This window comes from Scardinius erythrophthalmus, assembly GCF_964197995.2.
Source record: "Scardinius erythrophthalmus genome assembly, chromosome: 20".
In the NCBI taxonomy this organism is placed as follows: Eukaryota; Metazoa; Chordata; class Actinopteri; order Cypriniformes; family Leuciscidae; genus Scardinius; species Scardinius erythrophthalmus.
The window spans coordinates 6,678,019-6,699,640 of record NC_138240.1 but is presented as its reverse complement, the minus strand read 5'-3'; the positions used below and the strand labels follow the sequence as shown (position 1 = coordinate 6,699,640).

General features: G+C 35.4%; 1 protein-coding gene across 7 annotated transcripts in view; it reads right to left on the bottom strand.

The window, feature by feature from the left end:
- Positions 1-21,622, bottom strand: part of tjp2b (tight junction protein 2b (zona occludens 2)) — a 72,966-nt gene that overhangs the window by 10,940 nt on the left and 40,404 nt on the right. For all 7 annotated transcript variants that reach the window (XR_014028993.1, XR_014028994.1, XM_081349782.1 and 4 more), the window contains exons 8-19: positions 15,834-15,945; positions 15,191-15,309; positions 14,543-14,606; positions 11,427-11,577; positions 10,727-10,835; positions 7,958-8,177; positions 7,527-7,708; positions 6,558-6,653; positions 5,948-6,027; positions 5,600-5,810; positions 5,030-5,130; positions 1,018-1,239 (exon numbers count right to left, since the gene is read on the bottom strand). Coding sequence is in view for 5 of the 7 variants with exons in the window: in XM_081349782.1 (XP_081205908.1) it covers positions 1,018-1,239; positions 5,030-5,130; positions 5,600-5,810; positions 5,948-6,027; positions 6,558-6,653; positions 7,527-7,708; positions 7,958-8,177; positions 10,727-10,835; positions 11,427-11,577; positions 14,543-14,606; positions 15,191-15,309; positions 15,834-15,945 (1,667 nt within the window). In the remaining 2 variants the exon portion in view is untranslated. The remainder of the gene's footprint in view (positions 1-1,017; positions 1,240-5,029; positions 5,131-5,599; positions 5,811-5,947; positions 6,028-6,557; positions 6,654-7,526; positions 7,709-7,957; positions 8,178-10,726; positions 10,836-11,426; positions 11,578-14,542; positions 14,607-15,190; positions 15,310-15,833; positions 15,946-21,622) is intronic.

Genomic DNA, 21,622 nt, shown 5'->3' with positions numbered 1-21,622 from the left:
TGTTTGTCTTGGGTCAACAATCTAGCATGCTTCTGATTTAACATTAACATTCATTCATCCATCCATCCCTAAGGTTCCCACAGCTTTGTTTTGACCAATTCATATCCAGTCCTTCATGAGGACTAAAGATAAAAAGAAAATCAATGTTCATGTCTTGTCCAGGCATTTTAAAACACAATTTCCTTAATATTATTTCAGTATTATTATATACTGTTACAGTATGTATTAATATTTTGAATTTGCTTTTATTTTATATTTTCAGTTTTCATTGTAATTTTAGTTTTTGTACTTTAGTCTTTTTTTTTGGTTTGAGTAATTTAAAATTTAATATCTATAATCTAACTATATCTAATATTTATATTTTATTTTATTTCAGCTTCATTTCAATTAATGAAAAGTAAAAAATGTTTAAAAAAATAGTTTTGGACTTTTAATAGTTTTAGTGTTAGTTAACGACACTGAGATTAGTTAACAATCACAACACTGACTCCCTGTTATTTCCAGGTTTTTCATAACCTTAATAATGACATTTGCAGGAATAATCATAATCTGTTACCTGGCTGTTACGTAAATATTTAGTGATCAGTAATGTTGTAGTTCCAACACCTAACAGAAGGGGGCAGAAGAGTCTGCTTTTTGCATTTACATATACTCTGAATTTTTTTTTTTTTTTTTTACATGAATTCCACATGATTTGCCATGTAAACTCATTGTCATGCACCTCTTGCACTTGCAGCAGGTAATGCATGCATGACAAGTGTGTGTTGGTGTCTCAATATGAAACTTGCTGGCTTGACCTCTGCTGTCTTTCTTTTAGCACACAGCTGACTTTGTGCTGATCTAGGCAACTGTGAGGGATGCCGTCGCAGCAAGCGTGTTTAAGTGTGTAGATGTCATGCAGTTCACCATCACTGTGAGGGATGCATGTGTCCATATGTCTTCAGCCATGATAAATAGCCATCAATGTTTTGGAATTAGTATGCATGCATGAGTGTGAAAGTGTGCGCATATGCTAACCTCCTCTGGCATGACTGGCTCAGAGGAACGGCTAATGGCCGACACCCGCTGGCGGTTGAGTGGTTCGTCCGCTTCGTTATCTGTGTAAGTCCCGCCCTCATCCGCCGTGTCTTCGTAGTCGCTGGCCAGCCGGCTGTCCATGCTGAGATAGTCAGCGCTCATCGCCGAGAGATACGACATGCGGTCGTCGTGAACGTCAAGGTCCCCCTCCGTCCCGTCCAGCTAAAAGAGACACATGATGGATCTTGTGTACAGAGAGGAGTGAAAACAAACGAAAACACAAAAACAAAACAGAACGAAAGCTGTAGAGTACCACTGAAGAATGATGAACAGTAAAAGCACAGAAAAACAGGAGGAATGTCTACCATGATTTTCAGAAAAGGAAGACATGCATTAGCAGGTAAACTATGGGTTTACTGTGGCTATAAGGGAAACACTGAGGAATACTGGGAAAGATAAAGTGGGAAAATGTGAAAGTAAAGAGATGCTGTAAAATGTTGCATTAAAGTTAACATGAAACCATAATGGATTGTTTAATGCCGATCCTGGTTATAATGTACTGCACATGATTCATCTTGTGTTAACATTTTAGATAAAAATATTAGGGCTGTTTTCGACTAAGGATTTTCATAGTCGAATCTGATTCGTTAGATTTTGCCGTAGTCGACTGATAGTCGAACCTTTTTTTTTTTTCTTTTTTTTTTTTTAGATAGCAGCTAGATTTTTTCCATTTCAAACAAAAGAGCTAAAAAACACATATATATCACACATATATCATAACATTTCATAAACATGAGGAGCAATACGAGAGAGAAATTTGGTGATGGTTGTTTAGGTACATTAAACCACGTAAAGCTTTTTCACGCCCATGAGAACCGCGTGGAGTCAGCTTTTTCCCGCCCATGAGAACCGTGTGGAGTCAACTCACAGCCGCTCCGCTGCCCTGCTGAAAATGTGAAGCAGAAACGCTTAATATCAGATAACGTCCATAATAATTGGACTCTGGGTTCGATTTTTTGACCATTTTCAGTGGTTATGAGGAGCAATATGAGAGGGAAATTTGGTAATCGTTGTTTAGGTACATTAAACCACATAAAGCTTTTTAACGCACATGAGAACCGTGTGGAGTCAGCTTTTTAACGCACATGAGAACCGTGTGGAGTCAACTCACAGCCGCTCCGCAGCCCTGCTGAAAATGTGAAGCAGAAACGCTTAATATCAGATAACGTCCATAATAATTGGACTCTGGGTTCGATTTTTTTTTTAATCATTCTAAGTGGTTATGTGGAGCAACATGAGAGGGGAATTTGGTAATCATTGGGTACATTAAACCATGTAAAGCTTTTAACGCACATGAGAACCGTGTGGAGTCAACTCACAGCCGCTCCGCAGCCCTGCTGAAAATGTGAAGCAGATTTTTGAATACATTTTTATTTATTTACATTAGTAAGCTACAGGACATTGTCTTTCAAAACATGACCTGAAAAAATAAAATAAAAATGGTACCCAGCCCTTCTGAAAATGCGAATGCGTCTCTGTCCCCAGCACATTTCAAACCAAACTGACGCCCATGTATTCGACTATGAGGTTCATAGTCGAATCAGACCTCTCCGAATCGAATCGTCGAATCCTCGACTATTAGAAGTCAGCCCTAAAAAATATATTACTATTTTTTTTGAAGGGGTCATGAATTGAGAAATCAAACTTCCCTTGATCTGTTGACATATATATGGAAGCTTGTTTTCGCCACAGAATAAAGCATTTTAAAAGATAATTGCGACTTTTTATCTCACAATTGCAAGTTTACATCTCGCAATTCTGACTTTATTTCTCAGAATTGCGAGATATAAAGTCAGAATTGCGTGAAATAAAGTCAGAATTGCGTGAAATAAAGTCACAATTGCGTCTTATAAAGTCAGAATTGCGAGATATAAAGTCAGAATTGCGTGAAATAAAGTCGCAATTGCGTCTTATAAAGTCAGAATTCTGACTTTTTTTCTCGCAACTGCGACATTATATCATGCAATTCTGACTTTGTAATACACAATTGGGAGATATAAAGTCAGAATTGCATGATATAAAGTCGCAATTGTGAGATATAAACTATTCTGAGGTAAAAAAATAAAATAAATATCCGTCTTTTTTTCCACTTAGAATTGAGAAAAGATGTCAGAATTACGAGATATAAACTCGCAATTATGTGTTATAAAGTCAGAATTGCGTGATATAAAGTCGCAATTGCGATAAAAAAAGTCTGAATTCTGACTTTATATCTTGCAATTCTGACTTTATAACACACAATTGCGACTTTATTTCACGCAATTCTGACTTTATTTCACGCAATTCTGACTTTATATCTCACAATTCTGAGAAATAAAGTCAGAATTGCGAGATGTAAACTCGCAATTGTGAGATAAAAAGTCACAATTATCTTTTAAAATGTTTTATTCTGTGGCGGAAACAAGCTTCCATACATATAAGAGGACATTGTATTATAAAAAAAATTTTCAGAACTCAAAACTTCCTCGTTAGTCCAAAAACAGCTTTTATTGAAACGACTTCTTTTGGATTTTGTCACATTATTACGTCATAGTGCGACGAAAGACCGTCTCTGCAGAAGAAGACCAACACCTACTTCTACATCATTGCCTCTTAAGCCCCGCCCACCGATTCTCACGTGTCATGTAGTAGTTGAATATGAGACAGATGCAAACACAGGTTTACTCCAGCAACAATGTCGTAACACACGGATATGATATGTACCGAGTATTTATACTGTAGCACCGCAGTCAAACTGAATAGTTGTGATTTGCTGTTTTTTCTTTTGCTTCGGCATTTATGCGGTTAATGCTGAGGTTCCACGTAAAAAAAGCATGTAGAGAACGCTGGTTTTGTTATCGTTTTGATCCCATTCGCTGTAATCCTGAATAAAAGCTTCAGGAAAGCGACATCATCAGTTTTGTCATCAGTACAACATGTTGTAGTACAACAAGACTGCAAACGACAATGTATACGTTTTTTGTCACTTTATCGAAAAGGATGAACTATGAATAGCGTATAAGAACGACAGTGTGACGAACAATAGTACATTCATTCATAATTCAGTTTACACAAAATTGTCAATTATAACTCCAAGTACTTACTGATTTTAATATGCACAACTGTTACTCTATAGCAGTGGGCGTAAACTTCCAAGTCTTGAATACGGCACGCCCATCAAAACGAAGTGTTTGAAAGAGAGGGTCAAAAACAAGATGGAAAATAGCTTATCACTTCTAAACTAGGATGTGTTTTTTATGTAAAAATCTTGATAACAATATGAGTGGACCTCAGAGAACATTATAAAAAAATAAAATGCATGACCCCTTAAATACCTTCGATTGAAATCATTGGTTTTCTTTTGTCTCAATATCACAATAAAGTAAATGTGGTGAATTTTTTTAAATAATTTAACTACTTTTGTTTTGAAGGGATGTTGGCACGTGTGAGATATATTTTAGATGTTTCCTTATTTAGTCTGTTTCTAACTTTAGCTCTTCATTTTCCTTTGCATTCTTCTTTTACATAATAGCAAGCAAATGTTGTTATTATTATAATTATTATTATAAGTTATAATTTTTATACTATTTTTATATTTTGTATACTATATAACATTATATTATATAATGTATTTATTATTACAAGCTATAATTTGTATTTGCATTTGTATATATTACATTATTGTATTACATAATTCTAATATTTAGAATAAACGTTTTTACAAGTTATAGACTAGTGATACTGCATAACAGAACTGACCACTCCAAAAAAAGTAAAAATTGCTGAATCTCTAATTTGAAAGATTTCAGTGATGTCCTGCTTTTATTCTTTTTGTATATACAGTTTCACAGATATGCATCAGATGGCAGAAGTAAAATGGGTTGTAAACAGTGTTTCATGTTGACTTTAAGAGAAGGTTTTGTTTCAGAGTGGATAGAAGGTGATGGAGAACTATAACGTCCATTGTTTTTACCTTCCCCTCCGAGACCCACACAGCGTGGGTCTGCTGGTCTCGTATGGTCTCCTTCAAACTGCCGTACCAGGCATCATTAGCCGAGTTCAGATCGATAACAGCTAACAGTCCGATGGGGGAGGGAGCGAGAGAGAGAGAGATAGGAAATCAAAACATTTCGATTTGGGTCAACTGTCTCTAGGTTCAACTTGATCTATTTATCTCACTGTGTTTCCATCAGCTGCTTTCAATCATTTGGTGATTTTCGAACTGTAATCTGTGTCAAAGTCAGTTTTCACTGATATGTGCCAATCACAATATTTGATAGCTACTCTTTACTGCACTTCTCCTGAATTCAGTATTTAAGCATTTACAATAAACAGAATCATATTTTAATCTGCTTGTTCATGCTAAACTCGCCTCCACAATGCTACAATGCAAAATAATGCTAAAGAAGATCTTTGATTAAATAAAATAAATGTAAATTTTCACAAAATAACCTTTCAGAGAGAGAGAGAGTCAGCAAAAAGTGAGCAAGTGAGCAAATACTGACAGCTTTTTATACGAGGTGTCTGGACCCCCAGGACTGACCGGTAAACAGGTGTGAGCAGGTTTTCCTGAGCTTCAGAGCCTGATCGTAGAGTTTGCGGGCACTGCGGTTAGAGCTGGGGATGACTCTCTGTCTCATCGCCTTCACCCCAGGTTTGCTGTCCGGGCTGAAGAGGATGACTATGGGGTACCACTGCGTGTAGTTCAGGGTGTCCACAGCTTTAGGAGTGACGTCCAGGAGAGCGTGCTTGTCCTGCATCAATGACAAAATGGGTCAATGTAGGTTAAATGTACAGTACAAGGCATAAAAGTACATTCATATAAATGACTCTGACTGAAACAAAATAATGCAAGTTTTGGTTATTAATTTGTGTGTGATTACACAATTACCTGTTCGATGATCTGTCGAATAGTGTTGAGGCGAACCACCCCAGAGGATTTTTCCGACCCCGCATCTTTGGGTTCTGTTTCTGATGTGCCATTGGACAAAAACGAAAAGTATAATCAAACTACAAATACTTTACTCAATATGTACAATGCAACAAATTATTATTTTTATTTAGCTTAAAGTCTTAAGCTGATGTCACACCAAACTTTATTATACATTCATATGCATACAAAGTTTATATTCATGAAAAATGGCTACACGAGACATTTGATCAACACAATCTAAATTAAACTAAGACTGAAAATAAATCAAACTCATTTTTGGAGTTTCACATGGGTGCAAGTTTAAAAATAATTAATACAACTTAGTATTATTTTATGATGAAATGTATGCATTTATATAATATTTCATTAACATATTTTATATTTAACATTTAAAATGTATTGTCATTTAAATGAATAATTTAGTATTATTCCAAACAGAAGTTCAAAGCATGACATCATATCAGGTTGTTAGTGTTCATTATGGTGTCTGAAATAATTTTGCATGCTTAAAACCTAGTGTGACAATCTCATTATTGATGGTATCACAGAGACAGTCTCATGAACTCACTGGCAATTACAAACTGGTCTGGAAGCTCAGAGGCCAGTTTTTCACTGGCAGCATCAGCGATTGGTCCAAACAGCACAACCGGCCTTCGGAACCCCGCTATGGGAGGAACACAAGGTTTACAACAAGGATTTCACAGTCGAGGTAATCTGTTTTAGCCTGACTAAAGTACAGAATGGTTTCTGTTAATGGTAATACACACTCCTTTAGCTATGTAAATAGGGTTCAGAGAGGATTAAGGAAGAGCCTTGACTGACGAGTCAAAACAGCCTTTTTCAAACTCTTGACTGTGGGCTTCTGCCAAATAAATCATGATGATTTTATTAGGTAATTTTTTTTGAACAGCGTGTAGGGAGCAATCTCTCTCAGTGATGAGCCCATTTTTCAAACATATTAAAAATTTCTCAGCTGCACAGACTTTCATTAGCGGTATTAGGCCGGTCAGCTCAGAGATTTGACTAATGTTGTGTGTAAGAAGTCTTCTTATTGAGAAAGTGTGTGACCCTGGATCACAAAACCAGTCACAAGTCGCACGGGTATATTTGTGGCAATGGCCGACAATACATTGTATGGGTCAAAATTATCGATTTTTCTTTTATGGCAAAAATCATTAGGATATTAAGTAAAGATCATGTTCCATGAAGATAGTTTGTACATTTCCTACCATAAATATATAAAACATTTAGTTTTGTGAGTGGATGCAGCACAATCGTTATCATTAATGGACAACTTTAAAGGCGATTTTCTCAATGCACCTTCAGATTCCAGATTTTCAAATAGTTGTATCTCAGCCAAATATTGTCCTATCCTAACAAACCATACATCAATGGAAAGCTTATTTATTCAGCTTGCAGATTATGTATGAAGCTCAATTTAAAAAAAATTACCCATGTGACTGGTTTTGTGGTCCAGGGTCACATATACATACATATACATATATTTATATATATATACACACATACACACACACACCTTCTCTCAGCACCACCCTCTCATAGGCAGGGAATCGTGTGGCGACAGCAGCAGAATTTTCCTCTCGGCTCTTCCGCAGGTCTTTCTTCTTGGCCGCCCTCTGACCACGTAGTCTCCAGAAGTCGGCTCGGTCACTTCCTGAGCCCTTATGTGTGTTCTGGACATTTGCCATCTGCTCCGCTCTGATCGGCACAGGAGCAAGGGTTATGAGTAGAAAAAGAGAGAGATTGATCATTATAGACCAATGATTTGTCCATTTATGCAAAGTCTGCTATCGGGTTTTGTCCTATATACAATTTTTTTTAAATAATTCAATTCAATGTTTGCTCTATTTCCGGGTTAAAGGCTTAAACAGAGTTTAGCTTCTGCATAGTTTGACATATAAATCTTTTAATCTCAAGCAAAGATTGTACATCTTTTTCCATTCTCACCTGCTCTTGTTGGGAATGATGCCCTTCTCCAGCAGCTGGTTGAATTTGCCCAAGCGGATGGCCAGCCAATTTCCCAGTTTGCCGTCGTATAAGGTGTCCACCACCTTGAGGATCTCCCCCCGGGAGAAGGCGAGACACTGAGGCAGCTCCTTCTCATACTCAAAATGAGTCCGGATGAAAAACGAGTCCCCTCGACCGGATACCAAGATGTCTTCATAAACTAGGACACAACACAGAGACATAAGCTCCCAATCATGCCTCAGACTCAATGTTTTGGGATTAACTTAAAGTGCATGTAATTGCAATATGCATCAGATGAATAAGACTAATTCAAATAAATAAAAATGGAAAAATAGATCAAAAATAAATAAGAAACAATTACAATACAAAAATCTAAAGTGCTGCAAATAGTTTAAAAACTAAAAAAAAAAAAATGAATAAACAAAAAAAGAAATAGAATAAATAAATAGATTAATAAGTAAATCTATCAAAAATAAAGACAAATCAAAAGATATGCACAAAATATAAATTGATAAAACTGAAGGTTAAGGAACCACTGGCATTATTGGAGATTGACTATGATGTTGTTGTACTGGACATGTTGGCGCCCAGCAACTTAAATCTGCGAACTGGAAGGTCATGACGTGCCTAACTTCAGGGTCCGAGTGTCAGCTGCATAATCAATGGAGATTATGGAGCTTCAGTCTATCTGTATATGTGTGGAAAATTACTATGTTTATCTATTCTTAGCCAATGAGAATCATTCAACCTGAAGCAAGGACATAGCTTAGACCTTGATGAAGGGCATAACGGCTGTGATCTTTGTAACTGTAACGGGGCGGCCTGCGAACTCCAGTGTGAGTCTTGAAGCGGACTTCTGCTGATGAAACCGCAAACTATCTTCAGTAAATCTTTTCTTTAATTTATTATAATTCTGACTCCGGGTCTTCATTCATCACATCTGGTTCTGGGTCTTTGACTGTAAAGCCCCTTACAAAACAAACAAGTAAACTAATAAAATATATAATAACACAATAAAATATAAATAAATACAAAATTAATTAATAGATAAACAAATTATAAATAGATATAATAAATAAATAAAAATGAAAATAATAAATAAATACATTAATTAATTAAATGTGATTTTCAGTCTACCAATCTCTCACTCTCTCCAAAAGTAATGCTGTAAATGAATTCTGTAGGTGAATGAATTTCCTTCGTGAATTTTAAATGGGTGATTTAGTGTCATTTAAGTATAAAATGAACAGCGGTCAGAGTTCCTCTAGTGGTGCCGTCACCTTCTTGATTAAAGCTCTGACACCACATCTGACTCGGCTCAGACCAAATGAGCTTCAACCCCTGACAGTGCCAGTCCTCGCTTTCCCATGAGACATCCATGCCAAGGAGAGACAGACCGAGAGAAATATAGATGAAGACAGGGAGTGAATGTGCTGGAAGAATGGCATGACAGCAGAAAAGGAGAGATAGAGCAGAGAGAGTAGTGTCAGTTCCAACAGTAGGGGTCACTGCTGACGTCCCGCTGTCTTGCGACGAGATTAGGAACTTGTTTTTGGTTGGACTTTTTTCTGAAGGTTTCTCTGCTGGGGTTGAACCAATAAACATTCAACACAGGGGTTCATTTACTTCCTCACATAACAGGCAAGAGAAAGCACAGCTCACAAACATGAAAATCAAGATTTTGGCATGTTTGTACACGTGTGAGCATGACCACACTTGACACGGCGGTCCCTGGAAAAGCCAAAACTGGCTACAACTGGTTTTGTACTGATGAGCAACAAGCCGAGGCCGCTCGACAGACTTTGTGTGTATAGGGGGAAGGGAAGAATGAAGAAAGAGCACTTCGGGGCCTGTTCACACATACAGAAATGTATTAATAGTTGCTAGTCCTACTGTGGGATGCTCTAATGTAGGGCCAAAAAAAGTACTAAATATAATTTAAAAAATATTATTATTAGTATTTAAAATGTTTAGTAAGTAAATAAATGAATGAATGAATAAATGAATAAATAAATAAATAAATAAAAGGTACATAGAATTGTACTGTACAAGCACACCAAGTATTTTAGCCTAACTCCAGTGATGACTGTGGACCACGGTTATTATCGTTAACTAAAGCTAAAACTACAACTACTGAAAACATTTCTGTTCATTGAAATAAAGCTGAAATAAATAAAGATATTAGTTGTAAAACTTAAACTAATCGAAAATTATAAATGCTGCCTTGGCAATAAACTGAAATAGATTCAGTTGAAACACTAACCCCCGGTTTCACAAACAGGATTTAAGACTAGTCCGACTAAAATGCATGTTTCATCTGAAGGCAACTTGCACTGGTATATTCATATCTTGAAATATTTATATCTTGAAATATGCGCATGCCATTGTTTTTTCTCTAGATGTACATCAGTAGTGTTTTTTCCAAGGCATGTTTATAAAAGCTAATTAAATGTCAGGCCTAGTCCTGGCTTAATCTAAGCCCTGTCTGTGAAACCAGGCCTATAATTATTAATAATAATAATGAAAACATAAATTAAAATAAATTAAACCTAAATAGCAAAACAACTGATAAAATGATAAATACACATAAAAAATAAATTAAAATTAATATGAAAACTACAAATATAAAAATCAAAGCTAATTCAAAATACTAATAAAACTAAAAACTATAATAAAACTAAAATAACACTGCTCTGGTTTTGTTTAATGTGTGTAGTGTGAGCGAGGCTCATGTTCTCTTGCTCTCACCCTCAGTTTTATTCTGTGCCAAAATGGTCACGACCTCACCCCGCGGGATCTCCAGCAGGAACAGCACGGCCTCCTCTCGCACAATGCCCCGAAAGTCAACGTTATTCACCTTTAGGGAGAGACAGATAACATGCACACGCACACACACACATACAGTTGAAAAGGAAATGTGGAATATGCAAATCAAATTCAAAGCACATTCTCTTCGCCTAAAAGGATCTTGGAAAACTGTACATGCATATACATATAATGTTAACTTAAAGCTCTCTCCCCAATCCACCTAGGCTTTACCAAAAAAAAACATATAAGAAGCATAATAAGGTTAGCTAATCATAAGAGATGTAATTTACAATCATTACATTATAAGATGCAGTAAAAAACCCACAGCTTGTTTTATTCTGAGGGTCGAAGAGAACATGGAAAAGGGTCATAAATAATTCAATTACAATTGTTTATGATGCAGAAAACCTCAACTAATATTATGAGTGAACCTCAGGAAAAAACTCAAACAAAAAAACAAACTGTAAAATATATCGGTGTTCAATGGCTGGCACTTTCTTACAACTCCATGAATAAGACCCTGTTATTATTAATTATGATGCTATATTCTGATTCGTGAAAAACAATAGAAGGCCACTAAAATGATCTGAACATTAGTAAGCCATTTCAGATGATGTCAATAGAAATGTTGATTTTGTACCTTCATGATCTGATCCCCTACGCGGAGACCTTCCTCTTCAGCCGGACTGCCCTCCTGCACTCCTGCTATGAATATTCCCACATCATTTCCTCCAGCCAACCTCAGTCCAACACTCTCTCCTTTCTGAAAGCTCACCATCACTGTGTTGGGCCTAAAAAAAGAGAGCGAGGGTTAGGTATTTGCTAACATCTTAATGCATATGATTCATTTTAATAATTAATATATACAGTATATATACAGTATATATATATATATATATATATATATATTATATATAATATAAATTAAAATAGTAAAATAGTAATTTTGATTAATGAATTTATAGAAATTATAGGTAAGTTATAATGTTGACTCAGCAGCCATTGTGTTCCCATAAAAAAAAAATATTTTTTTTAATTATTTAAAATAATTTCATTCTGAAACAACTGCAAGCTGACAGACTCCAAATGTATTTTAATCACACACACCTGCCAATTCACTACTGTTCAAAGTTTTAGGTCGGTACGATTTTTATTTTTTGAAAGAAATGTATACTTTTATTCCGGAGGATGCATTACACTAATCAAAAGTGACAGTAAAAAACATTTATAATGTTACAAAGTTTACAAAGGGAAAGTTCCCTTCTGACCCAAAATATTCATTTTAATTAGATTAGTTTGAGATGGTACAATCTTACTTTATCTGATAGAAATGTTAAAACAAGAAATGCAACAGGAACCCGTTTAATAGAAAGACCCCCAAATAAGATGTTCAGAAAAAACATACTGAGGCTTAAAAATGATCCCATTTCCATTCATCCTTTCCAAACACACCAAAAACCAAATGCACTGTCATGTCTTGGTCTCCAGCTGAAAGCACCTCTCTCATCCTGTGCTCAGGTAAAAACAAACTCTGGTCTCTAGTCTTAAAGCAAAGCGTCTCTGTAAGCAAGTGGAGAACACGAAAATAACCTCTCCCAGTGGATACGAGCAGCAGCAGACTGCCTCTTCCTCATGAATATGGAGGAGCTGACGGAGAGGATGATTAAAAGAGAGAGAGAGAGAGAGAGATTGCAGCAGGATCCATCTCGTCTGAGGCTGTGATGCAGATGACCCCCCATCTCGGTTTCATTTTCTGTGCTTTTTCTTCCTGTCCGCTCTTCCACCAGTGTGACAGTTTAAACAGATAGTTCACCTCAATATTAAAGAGTCCATATTATGCCATTGCAAAGTCTTGATTTTGCTTTTGTTCAAATAACACATTATTTTACATTGCTGCAGCATCTCTCTTCACAGTCTGCCAGTAACACTCTGTTTAGATCCTGTCTATTTGTCTGCGTTCATACTGTCAGTCCAAATCCGATTATTTATGCATCGACTGGAATCTGATCAAAAATTATTGACGTCCACATTGTGTATCTCAATTGTTCAGATCCGATTTGTGTGTCAATGCCGCTCTTTTGTTTTTCGGAATATCTGCATTGGTTTCTATGGCAATGATGTTTCGTTGGTAGGTAGGCATACACCAAAACAACAGCCACCACTGCAACATGGAGAGGTTTGCAATTCAGATGTTGTCTTATTTACAACATGATAATATGTAGCCGCTGCGCTGCACTACTGCGTCTTCTGAAGCAGCGGCAGAAACTGAGGCTGGTATGAGTGGCTTTATTTCACGCTGTTGTCTCCACTTGTTTCAAAACATGTCTCCGTTATATTGTCATTTTCTGCTCATCCGGCACTTTGCAACAACACAAACTTGTTTCTACAGCAACTGTCAGCATGTTTTCTATAACAACGTCTGACGCTTACATTTTTCGTGGCTTGAGAAAGTCCCATCAACCACACGAAATCTGATCAGAGCAGTCCGACTGAAACAGATTTCCAGAAATTCAATTTGAATAGGATTTCAACCAACATATGAATGTAGTTTGAAATGCATTTGAGAAAAAAAAAATGCATTTCATGTGATTTTTGGCCTTTCACACTTGTCTGATAGGATTTCAATAGGATATGCAAAAAATTGGATTTGGACTGACAGTCCAGAGCTCTGATTGGTCGGCTGGATCAATGTATTGCGATTGGTCAACCGCTTCCAACTTGTTTCTGAAATGTCACCTTAGTTTCAGCACACTACTAACGCAACTCAACCAGGCGTCGGCCCCTTTTTTGCTTATGCCTTGGGCGGGAATTATTTAAATGAGGAATATTGTGGCATGTAGTTTCCAGAAGAAAACTCATGACTACAATCAAGGTGTTTCAAGGAGTTCAGAAACAGTGCCTAGTCATATAGAGAATAACTCCCTTTGGAGTGAACTTATGATTTGTAACTTTGCAGACCTTTTTCATGTTCAAACAGCAACATGCATGAAAAAGCACAATAGGTCCTATAATAGGTACCAATAATAATAACAAATAGGATAAGAATGTTTTTTTTTTGGGGTGAGGTGAACTTTTACTTTAAAAACACAGATGTACAGACGAACAAGTGCGCTGGTGCTTTTGGAGCGTTGGTCTGTATAATGCGTAGGACTGTGCGATTAATCGAAATTGAGTTTCGATTTCGGCTTCCAGCGATTATGAAAATAAGATAACTGAAATAAAACAATTATTATGCCTCATTCCGTTCCTAAATGGCTAAATGGTCAAATACATGCAAAAATATGTCAATGCTGGGCAAAACCCAGTTGGTTATGTCTTAAGTAAAGATAAACTTTTGGGAGAAAATAGAATGTGTAGAGAAAAATTAGTATCAAGAATTGTGAAATTGCACTGGTTTTTAAAATTTAGATATCACAGCAACTTTATTTCCAGTAAATAGATATGTGATATATATTGCTATCGTTAAATAAATTACTCATCTAAGGTTTTGGTGATATAGCCCACTCATAATCATGTTAAATAATCGTGATTACAATATAGACCAAAATAATTGTGATTATGATTTTTGCCGTAATCGAGCAGCCCTACTAATGTGTGTGTGTGTGTGTGTGTGTAAGATGAGTGTGTGGTGACTGAACTCCAGCCCTATCTACAGATCTAAACTCAGCCCTCAGTGAGTCCTCAGGTTTATAGCTAGTGAATAAGATCATGCGTGAGGAGGGTTGAACCTGCGGGTTATTCACAGCATCCACTCACCCATAAATGGCCTCGTCCTCTGGGCTCGGTCTCAGCAGGATCTTGGGTGTTGTCTTTAATGCTGCTGCACATTGAATACAAAATTATTTAGCATCAGTTTAATTCTGAAACAACTGCAAGCAGACAGACCCGAAAATATAAATCCTAAATACACTATGGTGCAATAAATGCAGTCTTGGTGAGGATAAGAGACTTCTCCCAAAAACATAAATAGATTTTACAGACCCCAAACTTTTGAACGAACATTTATGTATTTATGAAATAAATAAATAATATTCTTATGGCAATGCAATTGTTAGGCAGTTTTCTTTGCATACTACTGACAATTTTAGTGACAAATTTAGTACAGAGGTAAAAGTCAGAAGTTTTCTTTTGTAGGAGATTTGCTGATTTTTGAATCACTAACATCTGTGAGGGTCAAAACATTGAACCTACTGTATGTAATGCTGCAGTTTCTAAGTACGTTTCTGACACCATTTGTCTGGTTTTATTTGGTCAGCAAAGCCAATTATACTCTCATTTGACAATTGACAAGTATTTCTAATCCTCTGCCAGAGGGTATCAAACCATAATTCATCTATAAACCAAAAGTTTAGGTCTTTTTCTACTATTAAACTATGAGGGATATACAGAGAATCATGTTCCTACGTGGTGGTGGCTCTTCTTGAGGTTCTGCTCTCTCCTCCTGGACTGGAAGCGGCTCCTCTGGAGTTTTGTAGGGAGAGGATGTTACAGCGGGCTTTGCGAGTCTGCTCTGAGGGTCTTCCCTAAAAATAAACACAACAGATAAATTGCAGTTTTGATCTGACAGTTTCTGACTGAAAATATGCATATTCCACTAACATTAGACAATTGCTGCTGAATGTCTTGAGCTAACAAATTACTCTGTGAAATATTCTGACTGAAAGGTGCCTTTGCACTGTCTTAAAAAAAAAATGCCACTTAGTTTGATACTTTGTTATTTAATAAACTTAATAACTATTGCCTTTTTTGATCTGCTTTACAGCAGAATTGAAATTTATCTCATACTGTATGAAGTTTGCATCATTATCGTCCAGTTTATTATTTTGAAGCTCTGTATTGTATGAAGTGCTATATGAATAAAGGTGACTTGACTTTCATTGCATGGATAAAAAACACAGGAGACATTTTACAAAACATCTTTGTGTTAGCCAATTTTCTAGTTTTGGTGAACTATCCCTTTAAATGTCCAAATACCTTTTAGAGCTACTGTATTATCCATCCCTAATGTGTTGAAAATATCTAGAGCTGATCTTAAAGCGGTGCGCACCTGGCATTCTCTCGCGCTGCGTCATTAGAAGAGTGTGAGGAAAGGTCAGATTGACGTGACCTTTGGTCATCTTGAGGTGAGTAGGAATGGTAAGACTCCATCTCAGAAATATCTGAAAGAAACAAAAGTCTGCAATGAGAAGCGAAGGACTTTCCTTCTTTTAGTTCCGGACAGGAAAGAGACGAGGCCCAGACGAGACAGAATTAAATGGACCCACAACCACAGAGAACAAACCACCATGTTACTGTCGACTTGGTGTTAATTTGCCAAGATCTGCCCCGTTATAACCATCATTTCTGTTTATATACAGTATTCTGTGATTTTGACCACAGGATATCCAAGCCTTTTTGACCCAAATCATGGTGATTTACAATGCCAACATGACTCAAATGTCCAGAATTTTATGAAGCTTTCATGAAGAGACTAATAGCAGTGTTATACAGAGGCAGAAAGTGTGTTGGACAGGTGTGATTAATCTTTAGGAACTGAACACCCTGAGAAAGGTAGAAAAAAGGACAGACAGGAAGTGACATCTACAGCAACTGCCTTGGAGAGCAGAGATGTGTGCAGAAGCAGCTAGTGCTTGCATTTATTAAAGATACTTTGATAGTTAGAAGAAACAGTTCACCCCCCCAAAAAAAAGAAAATAAATAACATAATTTACTCAACCTCATGTCATTCTAAATCTGTATGACTGACTTTCTTCAGTTAAAAGAGATTTTGAAGACTTTGAAGAAGTCTTTACTGATTCATTTTTGAGTAGTTAACTAATCGTTGTTGCAACCAAATCACAGAGTCAGTAAAACAACCTTGATCAGTCCGATTTGTGAATGAATCATGCAGTATAATACTAGTTCAATCAGTCAATTAACAGATTATCATTAAATAACAATTTAAGTATTGGTCTGACTCATTATTGTATCATTGTCACAGTTGTTGTATAGAAAATATCTGACCAAATATTCTTCTAAATATAAAAAAATTTGCGACACAAAAGAAAGAAAGTCTTTTATATCGACATGAGGGTGAACTATTCCTATAATTTCTCATTTTAGAGCTCTACATTGTCCAGGGAAGTTAAGAATTATTTGAGAACAAGTAAAACCACCAAGACGCAGAGCAAGGAAAGTGAAGCATCGCCCTGAAAGAGAAAGCAGGACAGAAGTAGTGACGGCCGGGGAAAAAGAAAAGAGTTACTGTGTGGTCTGCTGGTGATCTAAGTGCATGTCCAGTGCATTAACAGAACTCCTCTCGCTCTTCTGAGCGCCGCTGGTGGGCGTACGGTACGCCTGTCCTGCAAATCTACAACACACTCCATCCATAACAGAGCAAAAGGACACTGCCGCCCACCTGCATCAGAGCTCAGCGGGATAATGCTTCGAGATAGCTGAGTAAACAGACACAAATATGATCCCAGCACTGGCTGTAGATACAGTATTCAAAAAAATTGCTAACATTTTTTACTCAGGAAGGGCAGAAATCTGCAAGTGATGATGACAGATGTTTGATACTACAGTGGGGGTCAAAAAGTCTCAAACAAAAATGAAATCTGGGATTCAAAATTTGATTTAAACATGAAAATAAACAATGTTTAAGGGTTTTTAAATATTTAAAACCACCAAAACACAGAAAAAGGAGGAAAAGTGATATTTATATTTAAAAATAATAAATATATTAATAATATGTAAAATATAGGCTATATAATTTTTTTTTTTTTAGTTTATATACACACACACACACACACACACACACACTCTGGACAACTAACAACTGACAACTAGAAAGTGTTCAAATACTTTTTGTTACTTTTTTTGGTGAAATTAAACAAGTGACATCCTCTATGTTTACATGCACAAATTGTCCTTGATCCAAATTCAATTCAATCCGACGACAGATTCCAAATGTGCTGTTCATATGTTCCCTAAAATCTGCATCACAATTAAAACGTTTACATGCATGTTACATTTGTTCTGAACTCAATTTCTGAGCATGCCGTTCAAGAGCGGCAGTAAGTGTCACGTTATCCTTAAGAACAAGAAGCTTTCGAGTTCTGTCAGCTGATTAAAGAAGAAAGTCGACTCAGCACATCACCTCAGTGTGTATCTAGCTTTTTTGCTTTTATAACATATCTAAAATTATCCCCCCAAAAAAGCTTTCTTCTCATGTTGCTAAATTTATTTAAATGGAAAGTCAAAAGCAGGATCCCAATATCTTAATTTATTCAGATCAAGCTGAAATAGATTATTTCCCCTAACTGTTCTGTACTTGAGGGATTGGAATGGGCTATCGGTCAGATTATTTGCGGATTATTAGTCTGCATGTAAACACAGATTCAGGAGAACATCAGGGAGGATCAGGGAGCTGGTGTTTTCCAGGCGTGTTTCCATCTGTTGGGTGGGGATGAAATTACAGTCTGTCTCTTACGAGGGGGAGGACAAACCACAGAGTAGAGACAGCTGCGGTACACTCCCCATGACTACAACCCAAAACAGCACGGCCAGGACTGGATTTAGTCCGCAGCGCTACTGTGACAACACATGCAGAGCAACAGAGAGAATGAAAGAGAGCAAACACGCATACACACATGCAAAGACTAGCTAGACCCTAGGGGTGGACGATATTGCATTGACCATATTTGATATTGCAATATTCTGAGGGGAAAACTAAACATACATATTTTATATATATATATATATATATATACACACACACACATACATGTATATAAAAATGACAACAAAAAATAGCTCTAAAGCATTTGTTAATCTTAGTTAATTTCAATATTTACTAATACATTATTGAAATCAAAAGTTGTATCTGTTAATATTATTTAATGGACCTGAGCTAACATGAACTAACAATGAATTTGTTTTTATTAATTAAAATCAACAAAGATTAATTTTAACTAACATTAAGAACTATTTTATATACATAATACTAACATTTAGTAGTATCTATAATGTGTATACTATATTTAATAGTATAAAATAATATACAAATATATTGATTATATATATTTTTTTTAAATAAATGATAATAAAACATAAAAAATATATTTCTAACATGACAATCGTATTTCACCTGTAAAATAGTAGTGATATATAATGGATATTCTCTATATCGCCCAGACCTACTAGTGACTGAGAATAAACAAATGACACTTCCACTGTTCATATCATAGTGTGTTAAAAGACAACATATTAAAATGTTAACTATTTACTTTTGTAACACGTCTCTGGTCTTATTTTATTTCCTTAAAAGAAAACCAAACTTTTTTTTTTTTTTTTAATGTAATACCTTCCTCCCCCTTCATAACAATTAATTCAAATCCCACAGCACACAGTCAAGTCCCACCCGACATTAATTTCCCATTGAATATACTGTTTTACATAGAAATATGCTGCATTATGGAAGTCAAATGCGCTGTGAATTCCATTGCCATCATGTTGTCTTTAAACACAAACACCTGAATTTACATAGAACAATGAACCACATGCAGGGGTGACATCCAATTGCATACAAAACTAATTGAAGATAAAGACACAGGGGACAGTGCTGATTTACGACAGTAAGCTTTGAGCGTCACGGTTCAACGTGTTCAAGCATGCTACGCTACAGTCACAGCTTCTTCAATACAATGAACAATAAAAATGAGGAAATAGCTGAAAGCCGGCTGTCATATCATCTAGTCAAAATGAAAAGTCGTGCACAATGGTGCGTAAGAGGCAATGAACAGTACATGCTGCATTTTTATGGCAGGGTGTAAATCACATCTCAATTTAACTTCTCCAACCGGCACGAAGCAGCATATACAATGCATACAGTGACTCATGAATGCTGACAAATGCAAACATGAAATGTAAATGCATTTAGCTGTTCTGCCCTGCCCCACTCGACAAGCGGACGCTTTTTCTGTACTGAAATTTACTTCCACCTGCATTTAATACCTTGAGGACGGTAGATCTGTAAAAGCCATACGATATCCAGCTGTCCCACCCTAATAACAGCTGAAGAGTATGAAATAGCATCCTTCCAGACACGGCTTCTCCTTTATGATAAATAAGTCACCACCACACAGACATAACATTGAGCATACTTATTTATTGTTAAAGAAGGTTTTAAAAAAAGGAGGTTAGCATTAAACATAAGAGCACAGTGTGAAAGTTTTACAGGTTTGTTGAGGCACAGTCATGATTAAAGATTAAAGGCAACCAGACTTTATGTTGTGTCTCAGCGGTCCATCAGCTAAAAGTATGACATATCTGTATTATCTGTAAAAAGAGAACACAAAAATAGCATTTCTGTTGTAAGCTGTTTGCTTTTTCTCAGGTAAGCGCATCTTTCTGGTGTTAAAATATTCATTGTGTTTAAGTGCAAACAATGATGCCCTTGTATCTGATAGAAAGGTTAAGATACCTGCTATTAACATCCATTTATGTCCATGCAAAAAAAAAAAAAAAGTATATATGTATATATATATATATATATATATATATATATATATATATATATATATATATATATATATATATATATATATATATATATATATACACACAGTACCAGTCAAAAGTTTGGAAACATTACTATTTTTAATGTTTTTGAAAGAAGTCTCTTATGCTCATCAAGCCTGCAGTAAAAAAAAAAAAAAAAGTAATATTATGAAATATTATTACAATTTAAAATAATGGTTCTCTTTTTTAATATGCTTTAAAATATAATTTATTTTTGTGATGCAAAGCTGAATTTTCATCAGCAAGTACCCCAGTCTTTGGTGTCTTATGATACTTCAGAAATCATTCTAATATGCTGATTTATGATCAATGTTGGAAACAGTTGTGCTGCTTAATATTTTTTTATAACCTGAGATACTTTTTTCAGGATTATTTGATGAATAAAAAGTTAAAAAGAACTGTATTTATTTAGAATAGAAATCCTTTGTAACAATATACACTACCGTTCAAAAGTTTGGGAGCAATAACTATTTTTTTTTAAAGAAATTAGTACTTTAATTCAACAAGGATGTGTTAAATTGATAAAAGGTGATGGTAACAATTTATATTGTTAGAAATGTTTTTATTTTGAATAAATGCTGTTTTTATGAATAAATGCTGTTAACGTTTTACTCACCAATGAATCCTGAAAAAAGTATCTCAGGTTATAAAAAAAAATATTAAGCAGCACAACTGTTTCCAACATTGATCATAAATCAGCATATTAGAATGATTTCTGAAGGATCATAAGACACCAAAGACTGGAGTACTTGCTGATGAAAATTCAGCTTTGCATCACAAAAATAAATTACATTTTAAAATATATTAAAAAAGAGAACCATTATTTTAAATTGTAATAATATTTCATAATATTACTGTTTTTTTTTGTTGTTGTTGTTTTTTAACTGCAGGCTTGATGAGCATAAGAGACTTCTTTCAAAAACATTAAAAATAGTAATGTTTCCAAACTTTTGACTGGTACTGTATATATATCATACAAAATGATGCAATATAAAAAAAATTATAAAATAAACATACTTTCTTGAATTTTTTATTAATTTTAATCAATTTATACATTATGTGAATTATAATAAATTATACGTTATGGCTTCTACTTTTCGATCTGATGTACATTTTCTTTAAAAGCTGTATCTACCACTCAATGCTTTAAAAGTAAAAAAAAAAATAATAATAATAATAATTTAAATTTAAAAATCATGCAAAAAACAACAACAAAACTATTTGTATGTGCTTTCTGGAATAAAAAAAAATGTGTGGTGCCTTTGTATCTTTTAT